This window comes from Dipteris shenzhenensis, chromosome 9 (assembly GCF_047967505.1).
Source record: "Dipteris shenzhenensis isolate YYH24624 ecotype China chromosome 9, Dip_SZ_1.0, whole genome shotgun sequence".
NCBI lineage: Eukaryota > Viridiplantae > Streptophyta > Polypodiopsida > Gleicheniales > Dipteridaceae > Dipteris > Dipteris shenzhenensis.
The window spans coordinates 45895019-45920612 of record NC_141604.1 but is presented as its reverse complement, the minus strand read 5'-3'; the positions used below and the strand labels follow the sequence as shown (position 1 = coordinate 45920612).

At 42.6% G+C, this 25594-nt stretch overlaps 1 protein-coding gene across 1 annotated transcript; it reads right to left on the bottom strand.

The window, feature by feature from the left end:
• Positions 1 to 6504: 6504 nt before the first annotated feature.
• On the bottom strand, positions 6505 to 15467 carry LOC147898724 (two pore calcium channel protein 1-like). The gene is made up of 4 exons (XM_087379220.1): positions 14780 to 15467; positions 14582 to 14671; positions 6941 to 7649; positions 6505 to 6813 (listed from the first exon to the last, which is right to left on the bottom strand). The coding sequence occupies exons 1-3, from the start codon at positions 14917 to 14919 to the stop codon at positions 7049 to 7051; spliced, it is 831 nt and encodes a 276-aa protein (XP_087235346.1). The 5' UTR covers positions 14920 to 15467; the 3' UTR covers positions 6505 to 6813; positions 6941 to 7048.
• Positions 15468 to 25594: the final 10127 nt, after the last annotated feature.

The window sequence follows — 25594 nt, the reverse complement described above, 5'->3', positions numbered from 1 at the left end:
ATGGAGGTACAGAGGCGGATTCCTCCCTACTATTGCCAATTCCGTGGTTGGCTGAAAGCGGTGATAATAATATAGCAGGAGTTAGGGGTATAGCACATGAACTTCTGCCTATTCATGAGAGGGTTGATGGGGATTGATATGAGGTTTAATATTATGTAGTAAATGTGCTCCAAGCATACAAGCAAGAGGACAATGCAAAGATTCCTGAAGACTGTTAGTTTTATCCTTTATCTGAACTAGGAGACTCACTAAATTGGATGCATACATTGGCTAAAATAGATCTCGACCTACTAAAGGAACTTAGAGTATGCACATTAACAATGATCAACCTATAGTCTTTACACCTTTTTACACCATAAGAGCGGTGCTACCTAATTAAATTGAACATTCAATTAGTACTTCCATTGATACTAAGGAGACAAGTACAACTCCATCTAAACTTTGCGTGGAGCTAACATCAACAAGTGCGACATGCAAAATACAAGCTTTCACAGACGCTCAAGCAAGCAAGAACCTCATCTCTTGGGAAACATTAGAACACCTTGACCAAGTACTCCTTTAAGTATGTGATTTTGAAATTCAATCCATAGAAGGTACCTCAATTAGGATTGTTGGTTCTTTAATGATTAATTTTTCCATGGACAATCATGTTGTGCCTTACAATTTTTTTCTAACTCCTACAAGCACCTAAACAATAGCAGCTCTTCTTGAAAAAGGTTGAATCAAAGCCACTTACAAATGGATCTTTGGTGATGAATCAACCCATGAAGATATACCATACACTACCAAATGAACCAACATTCAAGCATCAGCATCAACTTCCCACTACCACCTCCTGACCTCTGCAAATCCCTCACCAACAAAGAAGACAAAGAAGAAGATCAACCAAGCAAGTGCGGGTCCAAAAGTATCTACTACAGGCCCAAGGGTATTGTGAAGTTGAACCATATATTTGGATTCCAATGAAACTTCAATATCAAAAGCCACCCCATCATGGAAACAACAAACCTTGACATGAAAGAACAAAATGATGCCATCCCACAAGGAAGGTGAACTAGCATTGGGTTCCCACAACACTACTAGAGACCCAGGGATATTACCTTGGAAATTCTTATATTTGGATACCCAAGGTACTAGGTGTAACAAGATCGCCTCCATCATGTTTAAGAAACAACAAGAATGTGCTCAATGATGACCAAAAGAAAGAATGGAGACCAAAGTCTCTAAAATTATCATCATCAATAAATAAGAGGTAACCATCAAGTTTAGGCCTACCCATCAAGGCAAGGATTGGAAAGTAGAACCACAAGAACCTACCTTGACAAAGGTAGTACCACAAGAATCTACTTGCAAGAAAAAGAGAAAAGTGCCAATGTAGGAGGATCACATAAAGAACATCCTTGACCTCCTACCGAGTAGTTACACAAGAACCTGTCTCAAAAAGAGAGACAGAGACACAAGAACCTACTCGACCACCACTAGTTTGTCAAAATGCCATTGAAATCGTTGCATCATCTTCAAGGAAGATGATAGTTACACAAGAATCTATCTTAAAAAATGAGATATTAACACAAGAAGCTACCAAGAAAGAATAGATTAAACTTTGGGAGCTACAAAAGAACCTTTCTTGATGAGAAATTTGACATCAAGCTTCGTGGACAACTACACAAGAACCTATCATGCCAGCCATGCCAAATATAGTGGAAGTCACACAAGAACCTTCCAATGTGAATGACAAATTATTTTCACTCTACTGGCAACTTTCTCAAAAGCAACTCGGGCTCAACAAAAATAGAAGATATCGGAGACATTGTGGTCCTACTAACATTTGCACAAAGAACATATGTCACTTTATTATGATGATACAATGGAAGTGGAACATGGGAGAGGATATACTTGATAAAGGCATAAGAAATTTGGGATTCGGTAAAACTATTGTAAGTTGCTCAAGGATCTTAAGATGGCAATGTGGATCCCTAAGTGTAATCCACACACAATTCCACCTTGTCTTGCTTACCTCAAGGGAAACTTCATCGAATCGGACCTGCTATAGACCCAAAAGGACCTACTCCTAAAAATGGAGTAGATCCACAAGAACCTACTATAACAAGAGATACCCGGGACCTTAATGAAATGTTGCTACATGGAAAGAAACTGTTCCCTAACAAAGGGTATATTTCAACCCTCGGTGTCCTAAGGCACTCCTCCACATATGAAAAAATAACTTGTCCTACACGAATAGCTCCAAAGGATGAGTTTGATTGAAGGATGGATATGATGACATCAAAATGGGCTTGCATGAGTCTCTTGTGATCCTCAAATATGTTCCCCACCTTCATTTACTAACCCCATTATTCCTCAGCTAACGCTAAATCTTCCTCCACTTTTTTTCTTTTTTTTCTTGACACTAGTACCCAATTAGCCAATTGAGCCTCCCAATGTAATATCCATTTTAATGAGTAGCAGTTGGCCCGGGCTCTACACAATACCACTCAATAGTGCAGGGGTGTAGGGTTTTGGTTAACTTGAAGGGGCGGGTAGCGGGCTGGTACAATCTCTCTAAGTTACTAGGTGTGTCTGGTTCATCCTTTCTCACATAAGGAGATTTGGGAGACTCTTTGCTCCATGAAAAAGAAAAGGCTCTTGTAGTTGATGGTCTAAAAATTGAATTTTATATTGCTTTTTAGGATATGCTTAAGTGGGACTTGGAGAGCATGGCTAATGCTATTGTGTAGCAAATGCACGTCTTTTTTAGGGAGGTACTAGTAGAGTTAACTTTGCACTATATTTAGTAAAAGTCACCCATGATGAGAACTCGGTAGGCTAGGTGAGGGAAATTTTCTCAGGCATAGGATGCCGAATGGCCAACAAGTAGCCCAAGCACTAGCCTCTAAAAAAGAACTTAACGACATGTGCTAATATTTTTTGGTTTTGATTGCTCCTATAGAGAAGTACAAGCACACAAGTCACATTTAAGAGTAGAAGAAGAGCTCACGATCCTGAAAAAATTGAGGTGCAACATCAATGGAAGTAATGGCTGAACAAGATTCCGTGTATAGCTAAAGACCCAGGGAGAATAAATGTAAGGTGCTAGCAGATATGCAACAATGGATGTACCAGCTTTTGTGGGTTTCGACGAAAGGATTCTGACAACCACAACTCAGAAAGACCCTCTGGAGCAGCAGCCCAAAGTAAAATCATCCAGATCAGGTGTTAGGCGCTAAGAGGAGGCCTTGTAGATAGAGAAAAAAAGTCACCACAAAGTAAGCGTTTTTGCAAGTACAACAAAATGCTTCTCCACTAGCTTGGAAGGGAGAGAAAGATATGAACAGGGGGGAGCTAAGAGTTGGAATAGAGTGCCAAAGGGGGACTGGCGAGGGGAATAATGCTTCTTCTTCGAAATTGATGACAATAAGACTGCTAGCGCATACATATCGAGCCTCTGAATTTCCTCTACTTTGTGATTGAGCATAATCTGAATGACTTGCATGTAAACAGGGTCATAAAGAGTGATCAAGTCTGTGTGTGCGTGTGTGTGTGTTGGGACGCAGCAGTAAGGAGAGTTTGCATTAACAATGACAGTAGGCACAGATCCAAAAGCAATGAAAGGGTTAAATTTCTATGTGCTATGTCTGTGTCCTGCGAGCACGAGTGTGCGTACTCAATGCAAGTTTGTGTGAGTGTACAAGTATACTCTTATGCCGGTAATTTACAAAGTCACTACCAAAATGATTGTTGCTCGGCTAAAGGGGTTTTTATATGATGGGTTGCATCCTGCACAATATGGCTTTGTCCCGCGTAGGCATATCACCGATAACATTGCCAATGCCTACATTGGAATTGAATATGCCAAATACACACAGCAGGATGTTTTGTTATTGCAAGTTGATATTGCCAAAGCTTTTGATACTGTTCAGTGGGATTTCATTTCATCGACTATGCAGGCTTTGGGTTTTGGCACAAAAATGCAGCAACTCATTAATTGGCTATATCAAGATAGTGAAGCTGCCTGTATACTTTCAGGAGATATTTCTCCATCCTGGACTCTTGCTTGCTCTGTCAGACAAGGATGCCCACTGAGTGCTTTACTTTTTGCCATAGCCACTCATCCACTGCTTCAATATCTGGATCACCTCTTAGACACTGACCAGCTGCACGGGTTGGAGATTCTTGGCAGTCGCAGCATGATTGCTCAAGCATATGCTGATGATTCTTTCTTTACTCCAAAAAATACTCGGGCTGATCTGTCCATGATTATGCATGCTCTTTCTACATATGGATTGGCTGCTGGCCTTCAGGTCAATTTTCAAAAATCAAAATTGCTGCCTTTACATGCACAGGACTGGCACAATCTTTTGTGGCCTGGGGAAATTGTCCCTGCTTCTCAATTTATTCGACACCTTGGTTATCCTCTAGGCTGGGGACTCACCCGTTCACAACAAACTGATTGGGTGTTAGTAAAGTTAAGGGCAAAACTTGAATATTGGAAGCTTGCAACTTGGCCATTACATGTTCGTCTGCGAATTACACAATCCATTTTGATAGCATACATACAATTTTATCTGCCTCTCACTATGTTCACTAAGGCAGATTTGGTTTCATTTATGTCAGCTATCATGGAAATTTTCTGGCGTTCAAAACATGGCAAGAAAAGTCTCAGATTACTCTCCATGCACCGTCTCTGTTCTCCAAAGATGCACGGGGGTCTGAACATTCTCAATATTCAAATGCATTTGCTTGCTCACAGGGGGAAGATGATGATGCAGTTTCTACAAGGAGATCAGCCTTGGGCTTTTATGATCCGCTCTCTCTTATTACATCTTCATACATCTGCTTTTGGGAATTGGCAGCCTACTCAGTGGGAATTTTTATTCGGCTCTATCCAAGGCAAGATCAGAGGATGCCCTTTTGTCTCCTCTTTGCTTCTTGATTGGAAACATATTCTATCCCACTTGGAATGGAAAGGAAGGGACTCACTCTCGGGCAACTCTTTGAGGGCAGAGAATCTCTTTTGGTCCAAAGTATTCCATCCACCTCTGGCCATAGAAGAACCCCGACGTTCTTATTTTCTCTCCTTCAAAGGCATTTCATCTGTGGCGGATGTACTTCAGGATGATGGCACAATTCTATCTTTTTCTTTGGCTGCTCGTAAATATGGCTTGGGAGCTCATTATCGTCCTTTATGGCATAAAATTTCAGCAATGCTCCAACCGTACTTGCCGGTACCTCATTTAGAAATTCAGCATCGGCTTGAGGATTGGAGTTTACGCTCTCCTTCCTCATATGTCCGTCCTTTAAAGCTTTCACATATTACAGTGTCATCACTATATAAAGTGTTATTACCTCCACCTTGGATTTCCAACAGAGTAAATATTGTTTGGCATATGGATCGTCCAATGAAGTGGTGGAGGAAAAGGCTGCGTCTCCTTTGGCATTACAAAGTCCCTCTTCGACAACAGCTTTTCCTATGGCGAGTTCTCCTTGGCATTTTTCCATCTGGGCAGTTACTCGCACACAGACACATTGCTTCAGCTGTTTGTCACAGATGCTCGCACTCTACTGAATCAGTGCTCCATATCTTTTGGTCCTGTCCAAACACTTCTGATCTCATTGCTCTCATCAGACAGAGGCTTCGCCAACGCTTTCCTACTGTCACTTTTGGCAGATTTTTTTGGTTGTTTGGTTTTCATCCCCAGAGACAGGGTTTTAATTTATTTTTTGTATGGGTGCGATATTGGACCTTATGGACTTTATGGATGGATAGAAATCATAGAGTCTTTGGTGATCCACTATTTTCATCCTTTCTTTTTTTCAAACGATCTCTGCAACAATCATTCTACGATTGTTTTCAGACTCGTTTGATAGATCAGGATGTGTATACAGCTTATACTGAGATCTTTTGTTGAGTAGTAGCTACTTCGTTTTGAAGTAGCTATGAATGTAATTATTCCATAGAAATAAAAGATTTCTTCTCACAAAAAAAAAAGAGTGTACAAGTATACATGATTGGTCTTAAACGCAGATTAAAGTGCAATTAAAAGTCCATGTGGAAGTGCGAGTGCTGGTATGTGCGTGCATATCAGGTGGAGCACATGCATGCCCAAAAACCTTAATGGTTATCACTAAGGGTTGTGGCAACACGTCACAGCCACCAGAATCAATATAAACCACTAAATGCCTTTCAGGAATTTTGCTAGATTTCCAAGCAGATCCACATAGTTATCGCTTCAGAATGAACCTTCACAGCGGCATGCAAAGTATGATAGGCTCATAGCTAAAGATCCGCTTCCATCTTCAAATTGACCAGCCATATCATGTCGTGTTAATCTTATAGTACATTAACTGATGGTCTTAACATTGGAGAAGGACAAACCATTCATAGGACAAATCATAAGAGCTCCATAACCACCCCTCCTCTGAAATGCAGCAGCTCCAGAGCGAGTAAAACTGCAGACATGAAAGATCTCCTAATCATAACGCGACTGCACATCCTAAGTTCCCGCTCCAAACTAGAGCAATACATTAACCCTCTCTATCTATAAGAGAGTTAAAATAAAAACTAGAATGATAGACCTGCTTGGCTGAAGCCTGTTTCAGATGCTTTCCACAATCTGCCATTCTAGAGTTTTGGATGTGAGTTACCTTTGCAGCATAGATTGCTCTGACAACATGCAGCAGGTCTTGCATAGAATGAATGTCTCCCAAGATTTTGAAGCATTACCTCCTGGGCATGTTCTCATGCTTGAGCACCTTGTGAGTTCCGCTTTTGTTGTCCATCTCCCAACGAGCACCACGTCAACCCTTATGAGTGTCCTATAATATAAAGAGGCTCAAAAAGATTATGCAAAAGCGTTTGTGAGGACATTAATTTAGCAGCACAACAGGAAAATTTTGCTTTGATTAGCAGGTCAAAACGTTGATCCAAAGTTAAATAATATACCCACAACTCCTATTCGTACGAGATTGTTGTCACTGAGGATTGAAGGTTGGCAATGATAAGGCGGCTTGTAAGATGGTGGAGTTCTTACAATTATCTGATGCTTGACCCCTATCTCTGGACCAGGTCAGCATAAATGTCATAGCAACTCAAGGATTTCCTGCTAATTTGAAGCGGCTGTCTCTGATCAAGTTTATTTACTTCACATTGCAGTCCAGCTGCATGTGCCTCTTCACCTGCTTTTTTAGCATTTATCTTCTCCATTTGGCTCACAAATGCTTCAAAGAAAAATGCAATGGATACATTCAAGATGAAGGCTACAACGAAAATCCAGAAAGCAATGAAGTCTATCCTTGCCAAGTCACTTCCTGTCACTGCAACGAAGGCATCCATGATGATGAACCAGTTATTAACCACACAAAGACTGAAATTGGTGACCATTGCAGATGCATAGTCATTATAATTTAGTGACCAAAATCCAAGCTCACTATAGGAAGTGCTTTCCAATGCTGGATTGTCAATAAAAATAAGTCCTCCAAAGAATTGCACTCCAAGGAGTGAGAATAGAGAACATATTGAATATAGTACATTTAAAATTGGTAGTGTGGCAGGAAGTATTTCCCCAAGAGTTTGTGCCATAGGAAGCCATCGAGAAAATATCTTAAAGGTTGTCAAAAGAGAAAGCATTCGTGCTGTAAGAAGCAAATACATCCTGCAAGGTTTGTCACAAACGTTTTAGCCAAAAATGTTTCAATCATATAAAGAAACATGATCTATGCTACAAGATACACTTCTTAGAGTTAAAAAAGGCCATTCATAAGGAAATGTCATCTAGACACTAGTGCAGAGATTTAAAATACAATGATATTTGATGCGACGATGAAATCACGAGGATAGGCAGACAGATGTGAATGGACCAGAAAGAAAAGAGGCGGGAAAAGGTGGGAGTTTGATAGGGATCTCTATCCCCTTCTGTCCTTTGCATTTGTGTACTCTCCTGCAAGCGACAGCACGGTGTATCTCTCAATTGATATTCTCGTCTCAGACATCAGCCTTGGTTGGGATGCTGCTTTAGTGGCCCCACCCCTTGGCTTTGATCTCATACCTCCTTCGGTCTTTTGAAGACGTTAATAAACTCTCTCTCTCTCTCTCTCTCTCTCTCTGTCTTTCGAAGACGTGAATAAACTCTCTCTCTCTCTCTCTCGCAGCCCCAATCTAGCCCTTCCGCTCCCGCTCAGCCCATCTAGCCTTCTTGCTTCAGCCAGAAGCTTCCAGCCACCTTTCAACCTCTGCCTCAGCACCTCAACAAGTGGCGAGTCGCGTTGTTCATCAGCCGCCTTTAACTTCAGTTCACCACGGAACACAGCAGTTTAACTCAGGGAGGGTCTCATGCAGTAACCTCGAGCAAGGTCGGGACAGACAGGTCGGGGGATCTCCATTAGTTTGCGGGGGGCTTCTCCCTTCTTTTCTTCAACCCTGAGATAGGGCTGACCCCCCAGCCCTACTCAGGGGGTTAGTACAGCCTGGAGGAGTACTGATTTCAGACGAGCCAATATGAAGAAGATGAAACAACCAAACTCTCCTCTTGCCACCCCGACTCTGACTCAGAAAAAGAGACTGTCATATGCTGCCATCACTAGCTTTGCCCCGGATTCCCCCCCCTAAACTCTGAATTATCAAAGGCAACAAAGCACGCTAATGGACCTGGATCCACAAGAACAGATCTATTCCTTAGAGCAAGAGCTCTGAGCGGTTAAAGCTAGGCTTGCCTCTTTGGAGATGAAAGTCTTCAACATGGTAAACAAGGAAAAACAGGAAATCATACAGGAGGTATTGCAGACACATAGTGAAGCACACCTACACCACAATTGGTGACCAAAGTCCACGACATGATTACCAATCAGGTCAATTCGATAAAACAGGAAATTACTGCAACAATGTACAATAAAATCAACAAAAGCGACGTGTATGAAGAGATATACTAACATGAAAAAAGGGCTGCTAATACCCGGTGTCTACACATAGGAGGATTACCCGAAGATTGGCATGTGGGAGCATGACAGAAAAGATTGATCATATTATAGCAGCAAACCCCCAGATTGAGTGGGATTCAAAGGATATAGTTTGTGCTGCCCAACTTGGGACACAAGCCAAAGTGGTCTTCAATGATAAGATGGCAAGAAGCAAGGTTCTCAAGCAAACCAATAAGCTGAGAGGCACCAAGATATGGATCCCAGAGGAGCTCACCCCAACTCAGCTCAAGATGAAAGCCACACAATTGACCAAAGTGAAGGACACTCGCAAAAAGCAAGAAAATGGACTGTTTATAAGATCGAAAAGCATCTATTAGAGACTTCAAATCCAAACCCAAAGACTCTCAGCCTTAAACTGATGTAATGTAGGCTGATTATCTCACGTAGTAGATTATAGCTAAACTATAATAACCTTTTGGGATACTATATGCACTCCTAAGAGACTCTTAGTATAAAACTGATATCGGTGTTTATCCTCTTTTGTTTATAACTTATATGGACCCGTGAGGCCTCCTGCAAACATTATTCTCTCTCTCTCTCTCTCTCTCTCTCTCTCTCTCTCTCTCTGTGTCTCTCCCCCCTAGCCTCTCACCTGGCCTAACCTAGCTCCTCCCCTTCCCCCGCCTACTGCAGTAGCATTGGCGCACACAGTAGCAGGGCAGGGCGGCGGCACACAAGCAGGGCAGGTGCACAAGCAGGTCGCTGTGCCAAGGTCAAGTCGCGGGGAGGGGGAGGGGGGGGGGGTCCGAGCAGCAGGTCTCCACCTTAGGGGGGGGCACAACAGCAGCCCATTCTCAGCCCCAAGCTGAGCTGAGCCCCAAGCTCAGTCGGGTGTTAGAGACAGCAAAGGGGCCTCCAAATTACTTACAGGGTTCTCGAAGGCCTCCATGGAGAAGAAATTTGTTATCTCGACCCCTACAATGAAGAAACTCTCCTTTGCTGCTTACAGAGATGGAAAAGCACTCACTAGAGACTTCAAATCCAAACCCAAAGACCCTCAGTCTTAAATTGATGTAATGAAGGCCATTTTTATCATAGTACTAGAATCTAGATGTGTGCTATAATAACCTCCAGCTGAGATGCCATGTGCACTCCTCGACCTTTTGGTTTATCTAGATGTTGTAAGACGTCATTTTTTGTTTGTGCTTTGTCCCATAGACCCGTGAGGTCTCCCGAGGACGTTGATATATTTTTCTTTCTTGCTTGCTCTCACTTTTTCTCTCTATCTATCTATCTACATGCATATTTCTATCTACACACACACACTCTCTTTTTATTGTAAGATTAAAGGGTTTATTCTTCAAAGCTATGGAAGAGCCCACGAATACAAGGACAATTTTAGCAAAATACTAAAGCACCTTTTAGTCTAGAAATCTTTCTTTATCTATGAGATCCAAACGCAATTTGCACGACATCTCCCTATCTTTTAAGGAGCATTTGACAAGAGAGCCAGTGAAGAATGGGAGGCTAATGTCCTTAAGCCCTAATGACTCATATGCCTTCTAAAATAAGTTGGAAAAAAAGAAAAAGCAGGACTCAGAGAGCAGAAACGGGGCTACTCTTCTTCAATATACGTCTCTAACTAGTAGTGATTATAATTACTTGCATTGTCAAAGGATTGATCCCATGCAAGGTGTCATGGGGACATGAAAAGTAATGCAAAGTATTTTTGTAACTTAACCCACGCTTAACCAAGGGTTAACCATGGTTAAGTGTAGTAATGGTTTGGTCGTGAGGGACTGGCTAGGGGAAGTACACACTTCCTAGAAGTTCCTAGGGGCAAAGTCTAGGTGCACCAGTCCAAAGGGCAAGGCAAAGGCTCTAGAGAGAGGTCTAAAAGTTGGGCCCAAGGACAACCATTGGTCAGGTGGGTTAGAGCTTTAATGAAGGGCCAAGTGTCATGCATGTGGGTGCATGCCCATCTACCACCTACCATCTCTCTCCCCTCACCCTCCTGGAGGCTGGCAGGTCTAGCAAAAGCTCCCCCTTCAGTTTTTCATTGCATTTGATGGCTCTTGCTACTGCTCAACTATTGCTCTAGCTACTCTTCCATCTCTTGCATGCTTTTCAAGGCATCCTTGCTATAGGCACGCATCCCAAGGCTGTGTACGATTGTTGGCGCTGATCTCGAGGCAAGGTACAGAGCATTTACTGTGGTTCGTATAGCCATACGGGACTATACGGAGCTGAGGCGCATCCCCCTAGGCTATTGTACGGGCTGCTAGGGTGTACTTTTCGAGGCACAAATCCCGTGGTCAAAGCTTTGGGATAGATCTGCAGGCCGGTGTCCTCTTCAACCTTTTTCTTGCCCCCTTCCGCTCTCTTTCTTCATTTTCTATCATCTCCCTGAAGCTGAAAGTCACCTGCACCCTGCTGGGAGCCTGGTCAAGGGATAGGCACGACGCGTCCCTCTGCCACAGACAGAGGGTATTTGGATTTGGGCTTCCCTTTTGTTTGCATTTCTTGCTTTGAATCATTTTGCAGTGCATGTGTGGTGTTTTGCAGTCCTTTCTAGTTACTCTCAGATTCTAGCAAGCACCCAGAGGCAAGGGTGTTCCTAGGAAAAGGCTTTGAGGACAGTGTGGATGCATGTGATAGCCTTGAGGCTGCTTGGGTACAATTTGCTAGTGGTTTGGATGCTTGGATGCCTTTCAGCTGGGTCAGGATGCCTAAGATTGCCTTGCTACTGGTATTCTAGTGGTGTACTTGGTTCGATGCCCAAAGGACAGATAGAGGATTTGATGAGAAGAACAGTGCAGGGGTTAACCCCTCGTGTAAAGCATTTCCATTCAGAAGCATTAAATAAATACCGAAAGGGGCGCCAAGGCATTTGGGACCACTGGCTGCATTGTGTACTGTTTTCACTAAGCAGGGGCATTCTAGTCTCCCCTTGTTGTTGAAGTTTATTTCTGAGAATTGCTAAGTGGTTGAAGAAAATAAAGTTTGCTTTATGGGTGTTCTGTAGAAAGAAAAAAGAATCATCTGCATAAGCTTGGCTTACAAAAGGTGTGCCATCAATGCCATGCAAACACCGCTGGAAACTAAGGCATGCATATGCATCAACAATGGATGAGTAGCGATTGCAAAAAGCAGGGCATTGAGAGGACATCCTTGACCAACAAGCGGCCCAAGGTCCAAGAAGAGAGGGCATTAGATAAGAGGCAACAAGCTGTGCCATCTTCATAAAGCGCGCGCACACACACACACACATAAAATAGGTATAAATATGCATACATATATTTACACACACACACACACACACATAAAAGCACATGCACACACGCGCACACAACACATTGTGTGTGTGTGTGTGTAATACACTGTGTGTGTGTGTGTGAGAGAGAGAGAGAGGTGTGTGTGTGGGTGGAGAGGTGTGTGTGTGTGGGTGGGAGAAGATGGAGACCTCCTCTTTGTCGTCTTCCTCCCTGGTTCCGTCCGTACTGCTTCCCTGCACGTCCCTGCCGGCTCCTTCGCCCTCCGTACAGCTGCCGTCAGCTGTACGGCCTTCTGTACAGCAGCCGTCAGCTGTACGGCCTCCCATACCACTGTCCGTACTGCTCCCAGATGCACCTTCGCTGCACTTTCCATGCCCTAACAACCCACCCGTACAGTCTCCCGTACCTGCTATACGGTTTTCCGTACAGCCTGTACGGACGACCGTACAGTCTGTACCGTCCCCTATACAGTTTTCCTCTTCCTTTGTTTTCTCCGCCTCAACGCCGCCTCCTGCCACTACACCTCCTACCCATGTGTTTCATCGGCGGAAGTCTGGTGGTTTGCATGTCTCCCCTTTTATCAAGTCGGCAAAGCTGGACGTTTCTGATGGCCCTTCTTCTTCCCTCCAACTGGATCTTCTTCGCCAATTGTGCTTTGCCTCTGTCACAGACGTTCCTTCCTCGAGTTCTCCGCTTGTTTGTTCCTTGGATTCTGTCCTTTTGGTCTCTGGTCTTCGGCAGGCTCAGCAATTTGAAGTCTGCCTCTATTTCATGGGCAGGATTTTATCTTCATTTCAGCTCCGTCATTGGGCTGATGTTGCAGTGGGCCGGGATTGTATTTCTTCCTTTGTCTTTCTAGGCAAAGGATTTTATTATGCCCAATGCTCTTCGACTGAGGTGGTAGAGCGCCTTGTCAGTGATGCTGGTGTTCCTGGCGCTTATGTTATGCCCTAGGATCCGCTTTTTGATCCTTCTGCAACACTTCTGACTCACTGTCCGGTTTGGATTACTCTCAAAGCCCTGCCTGTGCCTCTTCTTCAGCATCTTCCAACTCTTGCAGCTTTTTTGGGCAAGCTCCATATCCTGAGATAGGAGTTCTTGCAAGCTTCCCGTGATGTTCGTCTTTGCATTCTGTGGGATATGAAGCAGCCTGTGCCATCTACTCTGGATCTTAGTTTGGGTTTTGCTCATCCAATGCGCATTAGGCTCCATTTTGCATCTTTCCCCACTGCATGTTATCTATCGGTGCCGACAGGTTGGGCATTTTGCACGTGCTTGTCCTTCTATATCCAAGCCCATACCACGTGTTCCTTCTTTAGCTGTCAAGGTTACTCTTCCTTCTTCTCCGGCTTCTGCTATGGCTTCTTTGGTGAAACCCTCTACTACTCTGAAGCACTACTGGAGAAAGGTTGATAAATCACAGGCAAATCTTCCTCTTGCTGAAGCAGCTAAGGATTGTACTCTTGTTGAGCACCATCAGTTTCCTTCTATTCAGGATATGGATGTAACCCTTGTAGAGGGTAAATTACAGGATGATATGCATGTTTTTTATTTCGGATACTGCCCCTGCTCTTATTCAGATTGATCCTCCGAATGAAGTTCAAATGCAGCAATCTATTTCATCAGATGTATTTTCTTCATCGGAAGATACGGATGTTGAGCTAGCTCCTATCCCTTTGACGCCTGTGCCAGAGCTTTCTTCTGTCAGGGATGCAGAAGTACCTTTTTTATTGGAATCTTTCCATTCCATGTTACAACAGGTTTTTGACCCTTTGATTCAAAAATTTCGGATACCAGCCTATATCAAGAAGAATCACAAGGACAAAAAACAGCTTGTTTTTATTGATGGTATGGTTTTATCACTGCATCACTTTTTACAGAGTAACAATTTGAAACTAGAGGATGCTGTGTTTGATTCTCCTCCAGCTTGATAATGTAACCTTTTACTTGGCTACCTCATGACTTTTGCTCTGAGGTTTTACTTGTAAAAACTTTTTCTTGTACTTATTGGTGGGTTTTTACCTCTTTTGAGGTTTCCCACACAGAAATATAAAGATTTCACTAAAAAAAAAGTGTCTCTCCCTCAAATATTGTAATATAATTAATCAAAAGTTCACTTTTATAATAAAAAAGTGTCTCTCCCTCAAATCTATAGTCATTTAAACAGTGGTATAAGAACAACCATGTTTAATTTTTTTGCTCCTTTTGTTTTAACTAATACGCAAATGATATTTGTTTGGGTGTGATTGATCATGATACTTAAAATTTGGCTTTGAATACAGTTGAAGAAATTTGCAATAAAGGATGATAAGAAAAGCTCAAACAGCTTAACCCAGGGATATAGGTGCCCAATGTCTTCAATAGTAGTGACACAGCTTCATGGTTGTCAACTTCACGGGAAATGATGTTGCAAACGTCTAAAATCGCAACGCTTGTCTAACGCTAGAAATAATTTCATTCTTTGACAGCGATCATGTGGAATATGTCTGTTGAGAGAGTTAGACATCCTCCATCAAAACTTTGCCAAGATTAAATAAAACCAACACATCCGACTTATTATAAGATGTAAAGATTGAAAATGATTGCTTCCTTACTGATATTGAAAAACTGCAAGAAAAAGTTTTGTCATAGTTCCTGCATCAATCCATCCTTGATCATTTGTGTCAATAAGATTGAAAGCTTGTTGTAAACTCCCCTTCCGTGCTAGTATGTGGTTTTTTAGCTCCGTTCCCATCTGGAGTAGGATAACATGGATTACAAAGTTTCTTCTGCAATGCCCTTGTTTATCTTGTCAACTGAAAATGTCTTCAATCTACGGTTGCATTTATAACATAGAAACATTGCCATTTGGCAGTTCCTACTCATGTTTTACTTAAGTCAGGCAGACCAATATCATTGCGACCCCTACACACTTTTTTTTTGTGTGGAATCTTTGAGTCATTATATTACAAAGAAGCTATCCCAGAAAGGGAGAGCTATAATACATCAAGAGAAAATCTCACTGTAGGACAAATATACATCATGATCAAAGACATGAGATTGCAAGCAATCAAAAAGCGATTGTTGCAAAGAGTGTCTGAAGAAAGAGAAAGTGGAAAAAACAAGATCACCAAAGACCCTATGATTACGATCCTTCCAAAGAGTCTTGAGTGCTCAGTACCAAACCCAATTAAAAAAGAAATCAAACTCCTGTCTAGGTGGATGTACACCAAAAAGCCAAAAGAACTTGCCAAAAGTAATCTGAGAAAACCGAGCTCTCAAAATCTGCCCAAGGAAGTCCACGAAAGCACGAGAGGAAGGACAATGCCAAAAGAGATGAGGCATAGTCTCTCTCGGGGCCAGACATTTGCGACAAATAGAGGAAGTAATATGTCGTCGTACCAAGAGCTATCCATGAGGAAGAACACCCAACAAAGCTCGGAGAGGAATCTTAGAATGCCAAATCTGTCTCAAACGTTTCCACCACCATTTCACAGGACGATGAAGATGCCAAAGCTGATTTTCCTTTTGCGAGATAAATGGCAGAGGAAGTAGAACTTTATAAAGAGAAGAGACAATAATATGTGCAAACTGCAAAGGACGGTATGACAAGCCCACAAAAGAAAGTGTTCACTCTCAAAGACGATCCTGTAGATGCAATGGAGGAACCGGCTGAAAAGGCTGGAGCATGCGACCCCTACACACACACACACACACACACATTTTGTGTGGATAAAGTCCATGCCATTGCAAGCCAACTTGTCGGACTGCCCCGCAAGAAAAGATAACACCATTCCGGCATCGTCGAGCACATCATCTACAAGGCGTGTGCCCTTGGACCAAATAAAGAGCGACGAGGCTCCTGCAATGCTAACGGATGAGCAAACACCTTTGACCAATGAAGGCATTCCGCACGCAAGGAGTTTCCAGCAAGAGAATCCTTATCGTTCCATTTAAGACGAGAAAGGATGTGCTTCCAGTCAAAAAATAAGCGAGTGAAAAATGGGCATGCCTTAATCCTGCCATCAATGTGACCTAGGAGGAAATCTAGCTCAGTAAGCTACCAATGACCAAATTCTGAAGTAGATAAATAAAAAGGAAATGTCACATCATGTAGACCCATGGTTGATCATCAGCATGTAAACCCACTTATTCTGGGGAGTGAAGAAGGAATCATCAGCATATGCTTGTGCAATTAGCGGCCTTCCTACATGTATCTCCAACCCATGCAGTGCAGATGTAGCTAATAAGTGATCTACATATTGAAGCATTGGATGAGTAGCTATTGCATAGAACAAAGCACTAAGCGGGCAACCTTGACGTACTGAACAATAAAGATCCCATTCTCAATAAGATCACCCGCTACAATGAGATAGACCAATAAATGAGATGCTGCATTTTTTTCCCAAATCCCAAAAATTGTATGATCTACGAGATGAAATCCGATTGTACCATATCAAATTCTTTTGCAATATCCATTTGCAATAAGAGATTATCCTGCTCAATGTACTTTGCATATTCAATCCCTACATAAGCATTGGCAATATTATTTGTAATATGCTGGCAATGAATGAACCCATATTGGCCAGGGTGTAACCCCTCATGCAATAAATTTTTCATATGGCTCATATCATCTTAGCAACCAGCTTATAGACGATAAGCATGAGTGTAATGGGCCAATCTACAAAAGACTCACATAACTATTTTTGGGAAATAATTTAATCAGCCCTTTCTTCCAAATCTGTTGTATTTCTAAAGCATGATTAATTATATATAGTAATGGTGAAATGGCATCCCAATATGGCAAAAAGAACTCCACTATGAGACCAACCCGGGGATTTCCATTTTCCACAAGATCTAATGACATCCTTCAATTCTCAAACCGTGAAAGGAACGTCAATTTGCATGGCCCGATGGGAAGATGGAATTGGAGTAACATGTCAAAGAAGTTTCTGTCGTGCTGTGATTGCATCATTTGCAAAGGAACAACATTCCCAAATTGTTTAGCCAAGTGTCCAACACATGCCTAAGCAAGTTGTGCTCTTGACTGAGTCCAATTACCATCCGTAGTTTTGACCGTGCAGATTTTATAGTGCAAGCCTTTAAAAAATCCTTGGAGGGGCAGCCCTTATTCATGAAAGCCCTCTGCCTGGCCCGGTTTCTCATTTCAAAACCTTCCTAGGATTATTAGGAAATGTGTAGCCTGACATAGGCAAGTTGCTTCAGAAAGAGAGAATCCCCGGAGGTGGCTGATTACTGTCAATTCCTGACAGGTGCTCTTAGCCTTGGCAACATATTCCCGAAGAGTATTAGTGTAATTCTTGCTGTACTCATGGATGACATGATGCATACGAGTAACAAAGGCACTATATGCATATTCAACATCAATGTGATTGTACCCAAAGAGCAATAGCATGAGTCACCGGGTCTTTATATGCTTCATGCTGTAAATGGCTGTTATTTATAAGACGCAGCCTTTTATCCAGCAATCTATCATGCTCCACATCACAAAAAGACAGCTCTAACTAGAGAGGAGCATGATCTAAATGCCAAAAAGCATAATCAACACACAAATTACAAGTAAAAGCATCATAGTGATGCATTAAGCATATACCAGCGATCCAGTCAGCCTGATAAGCTGACTCAGCATTATGATAAAAAGTATAGCTAGGAGACAAAAGCTGTGTCTTTTTCCAAAGGTCAGCAAGACCAAACTGAAAAAGTAGTTGGGTCCACAGCACATGCTCTGAGGCAAGCATATGAGTATGACCAGATGTATTATCTTCTATCTGTGGATCATTATAAAAATCCCCACAAAGAAAGGCATTTTGCCTCCAAGGATACCATTGCATAGCCTGCCAAATTAATGCTCTACGATGGGATGATTGTGGAGCATAGACCGAGGCAACCTCAAGAATTTCTCCATTCAAAAGGCATTGCATAACAATCCATTGACCTTCTCGGTTGTTGAAAGCCATAACGAGCTGCAAAACATGTTTCACAAGAATTACAACTCTAGAAAATGCATGTTCACCCGCACAGAAGATGTCATATCCTACACAATGCCCCGTCTGGCCTGCATAACCATGCTGATTATGCTCTTGATCTTGACGTGACACCAGATCCTATGGGCTAGGCAATAACAAGGCAACTTCATCCTTCGGGAAAAGAGTACAACTAGTTGTCACTGCAACCCAAGTAATACCCATGCCAGAATTCTCAGCTAGGGTGTGCCCATAAGATGCACCAGTACATGTACAAGGGGGGGGAGGAGGCCTCCTCATAGAGACTATTTTCCTTGGAGATTGCCAACCTTCATATGAAGTTTCCTCCTTGGCTTTTGCATGAGCTAGCGAAGGTAATTGAACATTACAATTGCCAACAAGAGGGACTTTGGGCTTTTCTTTATCCTAGATAGTGGTGCTTGGTTTATTTATTTAGACGACACTATGAGGCCATATGGCCAAAATTTCTGCATTCAAAGCACGCACTTGCAAATAGACCCCACTTAAGCTTAAAAGCACTGCCCATTTCAACATTATTCATAATGACAGAATAGGAATCCTGCGTCGGGACATCCATGTCTCATAGGATGCAAAATCTATTAGAATTCCCATGTTGACAGGGTGGACACACCACCTTACCCAATGAGGCTACAATCTTTGGCAATAGCTTTTGCAGACGTTGAGGAAAATCCACAACCTTTACATAGGAGACTAGGGCAAAACATGCAGCATCTACTGTCCATAATAGAGAGGAGAATGCTCCAAAAGCACCACTTTCTGCCAATGATAGGGAGGAGAATGCTCCAACAGCATTTGCTCATGCTATTCATCTGTCACAATTTCTTCGAAGAACCCCCTGGCTACATAGTGTACCTTTTGAACAAAGTATCCAAGAGAAGTTTGTGTCAGCCAAATCCCCAGTCTGCTGCAGCAAGCATCCAACCCAGGAAGAAGATAATAACTGGTTTTTTGGCATATTCTCTGATGGGATCCACAATCTCATCGACCTTTACCATGATGCCCACCGTAGGGGCATGATCCTTCAAAATCCTTCCTTGTTGCTTCAAATCTCTCATGCATCACATCAAAGACCAGCTGTGCCTCATGCGAGGCACAAACAGGGTCATCTTGCCTATTATATGCTTCTACTTTTGATTCTGCAAAGCTCTTTCTCTGCTATAGGTCTTATCCATATGAGAGCCAGCCATCATGTGACAAAAGAATCTTGAAACACTACTGTACACAGAGTAACATAGGCAGCCTAGAAACTCTAATATAAGAGGAGGTATACATAGCAACAACTATGAGCAGAAGTATCATATAAGCAGCAACCACAGAGAGGAAAACTCCACTCAAAAGGAAAGTACAAAGAGGGCAACTGTTAGGCAAAAGTGAGCAGTAAACCTATTTACACCAAAACGATGCAAAAGCTGCAAGAGCAGGCCACCCACACACACACGCAAACCCTAAGATCAAAACCTTGGGTGGATGGCAGAAAATAAATATCCCATGACCAGGCTGCACGTAGACGAAACTGAATTTGACAGCAGGTCAAAATTAGGTCGCTGCAAACAGGAAAACACCTAGGAGAGGCTCGCGCTTGCAATAGAGTTGCACTGATAGCAATCTAAAAGCCGAAGGGAAAGTATAGAGGGGGCGTAAACTTAGAGATAACGTCAGCCAACATCCACCATAGCTTGGGGTCGCTCCTCCACACACACATTTTATTTTTTTTGTAAAAGAAATTTTGCATTAAGAAAGCATTTACCTTCATAGCTATCCTAGAGTGGGACAACTACTGCTCATAACTAAAAACAGCAATAAAAAACTTTCAACTGGGCCTAAGGAAGGTCTCCAAAGGAATGAGCATCTTATAGAGACCGAAGCAAAGAAGCTCGAAAGTATGGAAAGACATTCATTGAAGTGTGCTCATACAGTCGAATGGTATGAGCACGATACAATGACCAAAGAGCCCAATATCAACACCAGGAGAAGAAATGATCATACTCTGGGATAGAAGTATATCTTCCGAACAACCAAAACTTCTTCCCACAGGAAGTGGATGGAAAACGAGTGCAAAGCCCTATCATCAATCGGAAAAAGAAATCCCGTACAAAAGGACAGGTCCAAAACAGATGCAAGACCGTCTCTCTTGCATGAGAGCAAGTGGGGCAACACACTTTTTTTTTGTGGGAAGAAATCTTTTATTGCTGTAAAATAATTACATTCATAGTTACTTCGAAAGTGGAGTAACTACTACTCAACTGAAAATCTCAGTATAAGCTGTATATACATCCTGATCAATCAAACGAGTCTGAGCGCAATCATAGAATGATTGCTGCAGAGATCGTTTGAAAAAAACAAAAGATGAAAATAGGGGATCACCAAAGACTCTATGATTTCTGTCCATCCATAAAGTCCACAGTGCCCAGTAGCGTATCCATACAAAAAATAAGTCAAAACCCTGTCTAGCTGGATGAAAACCAAACAACCAGAAAAACCTGCCAAAAGTAACAGTAGGAAATCTCGCTCGAAGCCTCTGTCAGATGAGAGCGATGAAATCACAAGTGTGTGGACAGTGCCAGAAGATGTGAAGCACAGATTCAGCGCACAGATTCAGCATAGTGTAGGCATCTGTGGCAAACAGCCGGAGCAATATGTCTATGTGTGAGTAACTGGCCAGATGGAAAAATGCCAAGTAGGACTCGCCAAAGGAAAAGTTGTTGCCGAAGAGGGACTTTATAATGCCAAAGAAGATGCAGTCGCTTCCTCCACCACTTTAGTGGGCGATCCATATGCCAAATAGTATTTGCTTTGTCAGAAATCCAAGGCAGAAATAATAACACTTTATACAGAGATGACAGTGTGATATGTGAGAGCTTCAAAGGACGGATTGAAGAGGAAGAATGTAAAATCCAATCCTCAAGCCTATTCTGAAGTTCCAAACGACATACCGGCAAGAACGGTTGAAGCATTGCTGAAATCCTATGCCATAAAGGACGATAATGAGCTCCTAAACCGTATTTGCTAGCACCCATAGAAAAGGATAAAAGAGTGCCATCATCCTGAAGTACATCCGCCACAGAAGAAATGCCTTTGAAATAAGAACGTCTGGGTTCTTGTATGGCCAAAGAAGAGTGGAATACTTTAGACCAATAAATATTCTCAGCCCTCAAAGAATTTTCCGACAGAGAATCTCGGCCATGCCATTCCAAGTGGGATAAAATATGTTTCCAATCAAGAAGCAGGCGAGAGACAAAAGGGTAGCCTCTGATCTTGCCTTGGATAGAGCCAAATAGGAAATCCCACTGAGTAGGCTGCCAATGTCCAAAGGCAGAAGTATGAATATGTAATGAGAGAGAGTGGATCATGAAAGCCCAAGGCTGATCTCCTTGCATAAACTGCAGCATCATTTACTTGCATCATAAACTGCAAGTAAATGCATTTGAATATTGAGCATGTTCAGACCCCCGTGCATCTTTGGAGAATAGAGACGATGCATAGAGAGTAATCTGAGACTTTTCTTGCCAATTTTTGAACACCAGAAAATTTCCTTTAAAAGAGAGAAAATAAGAACGTATGGGTTCTTGTATGGCCAAAGAAGGGTGGAATACTTTAGACCAATAAATATTCTCAGCCCTCAAAGAATTTCCCGACAAAGAATCCCGGCCATTCAATTCCAAGTGGGATAAAATTTGTTTCCAATCAAGAAGCAGACGAGAGACAAAAGGACAGCCTTTGATCTTGCCTTGGATAGAGCCAAATAGGAAATCCCACTGGGTAGGCTGTCAATGCCCAAAAGCTGAAGTATCAATATGTAATAAAAGAGAGTGGATCATGAAAGGTCCTGAAAAGTGAATTTGGCCTGAGCAATAGTTTCCCTCAGAGTCTTCATGTAAGACTTACCATAACCTCTAATCACAACTTGCATTTTGGAAACAAAAGAATCCCATGCATTATCAATATCAATATGGCTGTGAGAAGACAGAGAATAAGATGCTTCATTATCCATGGCCTTGAAAACAGCATGCTGCAAATAGCTATTGTTCACGATCAGATGTCGCCTTTGTGGCAATCTATCATCTGGCATATCATAAAAGGATAACCTCAACCATAGAGATGCATGATCTGAATGCACAAAGGTATAGTCAATCCACATTTTGCATGTAACATCACCATTTTGTTGCGGAGCTACACTATACCATCGATCCAGACGTGCCTGATAAGAAGAAAGGGCATTATGTTGGAAGGTGTATCCGGGTGACAAAGGCTGCAATTCCTTCCAAAGATCAACTAAATCAAGATGCATCAGTAATTAAGACCATGCATGCCTTTCAGGGGTTAACATATGAGTATGTCTGGAGGTATTGTCACCCTGTTGTGGAGCATTATTGAAATCCCCACATATAAAGGCATGATATCTCCATGGATATTGTTGCATGGCATCCCAAATTGCAGTTCTTTCTCGAGAGGATTGAGGTGCATAGACAGAAGCATATTCAAACACCTCTCCTTGAATGATGCATTGAAGAATAAGCCATCTGCCTTTATTGTCATTTAAAGCAATAACTGGCCGAAGCTCATGTTTGATCAGAAATACTACTCCTGAGAAAGAGTGCTCCCCAGCATAGAAAATATCATAGCCACAGTAGTGACCTGTCTTTCCTGCATAGACATGTTGGTTGTGTTCTTGTAATGCCACTATGTCAGGCTGAAATCTATTGATATACAGCCACACAGATTTCCATTTCCTACTGTCACACATCCCCTGGACATTAAGTGTAAAACATTTGATATGAGCAGTCATATTTACAGATATTTATAGTAAAATACCAGCTATGTACAACAGCAAACTTTATGATGTCAGCCCTGCATTTCTATCTCAGGGTCAAGGCCTCTTCCTTGAGAAGAAATATCCACCTAAGGAGTAGACAGCAAAGCAGCAACCTCTTCTTCAGGAAGAGTGTTCTGCTAGCTGTCACTGCAGCCCATGTGATCCCAATTCCTGTGTTGACCTCTGGGGAGTTTCCACTAGAAGACGCACCATTCCAAGTGCGAGGGGGTGGAAGTCTTCGAGCAGCAATAACTTTTCTTGGACTTTGCCATCCATCAATTGGAGGTTTCGGTCCTTTTGTTGAGGGTTGAATAGCAGGAGGTGAATGTGAAGAAACATTCCCATTTGAAACCGCTGGAGCTTTGCCTTTATCTTGAGTTTCAAAAAATTGTATACTACCTTTATTTTTATTTCCAATGGAGGTAGGAGCATCTTTAGTGGGCATTTGAACAGGCAAAGTAGCAGGAGGCATTTTATGCTGATTCATTGGACACTGTGAAGCCATGTGTCCAAAATTTTTGCAGGCAAAGCAAGCCCCTGCAAATAATCTCCATTTCAATTTATAAAAAGCACTTCCCATGTTGACATTGTTCACCGTGACTGAATAAGAGTCTGGTGTGGGATTATCAGTATCCCAGAGAATGCAAAATCGATTCGAGTTGCCATTAGGCCGTGGTGGGCAGACCACTTTGCCTAAAGTCGCTGCAATTTTAGGCAAGAGTGAAGCCATGCATTGCGGGAAGTCTACAACTTCAACCCAGACCGGACATCGGTGTCGGAAAATCCCTTGTGGGAGACCATGGCAATACGTGCACCATTTGCTGCCCAAAAAAGAGGGGCGAATGTTCCAAAAGCATTTGCATGTATATCTCATCTACCATAATGACCTCCAAAAAGCCCCTGGCTGCATAGTGTACCTTGCGAACAAACGAGCCAACCAGTGTGCGAGTCAACCAGTTGCCTACCTCTGCAGCAGGTGGCATCCGGCCTGGGAAAAATAAAATGACTGCATTTTTGGCATATTCTCTAACTGGATCCACAATTTCATCCACTTCAACCATGAGACCAACCGATGGAACCGAGTCTTTCCACTCTTTCCTTGTGTCTGCAAATCCTTCATGCATGACATCATAGACCAGTTGTGCCTCAACAGAATCATGTACCGGGTCATGCTGACCCTCGGCCTGCTTTTGCTTCTTGCAATGAACTGAACGATCCTTTTGAAAAGTTTTTTCATAGGAATATTCAGCCATAGCTTTGGAAGAAGGTGGAACCCAGAAAGGAGGTACCTGTAAAGTGATCCCAAAAAAAGCCCACAGAGAAGAGAAAAAGAGTGTATTTGTAAGGAGAAAAAGGGGAAAGAGAGATGTAGAGGTCGAGAGAAGATAAAAAACAGTTTTATAGAGGAAAAGGAGAGAAAAAACCAGTAAAAATTCCCAGATGAACTATATTTCAGAGAAAGAGGGAAGATTTTGGCGATGGAAAAGGTGCATCGGACCCAGAGACCCAAGAGGAGAGAAACGGGAGCCAAAAGCCTTCAAAATCAGTGTATAGATGTAGTCCGCAAGCAAATCCCTGTATAAAATCGATCCAAGAGCCGGAGATGAACTGGCAGCAGCAACTTGTAACAGGCGAAACAGTCCGTGCAGGCCGTACACCTATACGGAATCTGTACGGGGCTGTGGCGGGCTGTACGGTAGATGGTAGCTGCTCCAAATCACCGTTTTTGAGCTCTGATACAGCGCAACAGGAAGCTGAGGCTCACGGGCTGGTTGGGGGAGGGTCTAGAGCTATTACGGAAGGCTAGAGCTCTCCTCTCTCTCTCTCTCACACCGTGCGCACTCTCTCACACAAACACACACTTTTTTTTTAGTAATATCCACTGCAGTATATTTATATGCTCATAAATTTACATGATGGGAGGTCTCCGAATTGGAGAGTATCCCAAAGATCAGAAACATAAAAAGAAAAGCTCTATGCAAGAAGCATCCATATCACCCTCATGGCAGGCATCATATAAGGATTGCCGCAATGAGGCTCGGAAAGATTCATATGACTTGTGAATCTGCCGACCCAAGTATGCCAAATTATGCTCACTCCAGATTGTCCAAAGAGCCCAATATCTCACCCAAGAGAGATATAGTGAGTATTGAGACAAAGACCTCATAAATCTGCCAAAGAGCCAGAAATGTTTCCCAAATCTGTGACTCGGAAAACAAAGCCGAAGATGATCTGAAATTCTCCTGAGGAGGATCCTAGAATACGGGCAGTGCCAAAGCAAATGAAAAACAGTCTCTGAAGGAGCCTGACATCTTAAACATGTGGATGGTGCAATGCGACGTTTAGCAAGTGTGACCCCCACTGATAATGTGCCTGTCATACATCTCCAAAGAAAAAGTCTTTGTTTCAATGGCATTTTACACTTCCATAACATCCCGAGATTCTTCCGCCACCATGAGAGGGGCTTCCTTATATGCCACAGAGAATTAGCATATTGCTGAATCCATGGAGCAGGCTGAAGAAGCCTGTAGGCTTTGATGAGGTTAAGGCAGGAAGAGGAACAGGATGAGTGCATGTAGCAGAGGGTTACG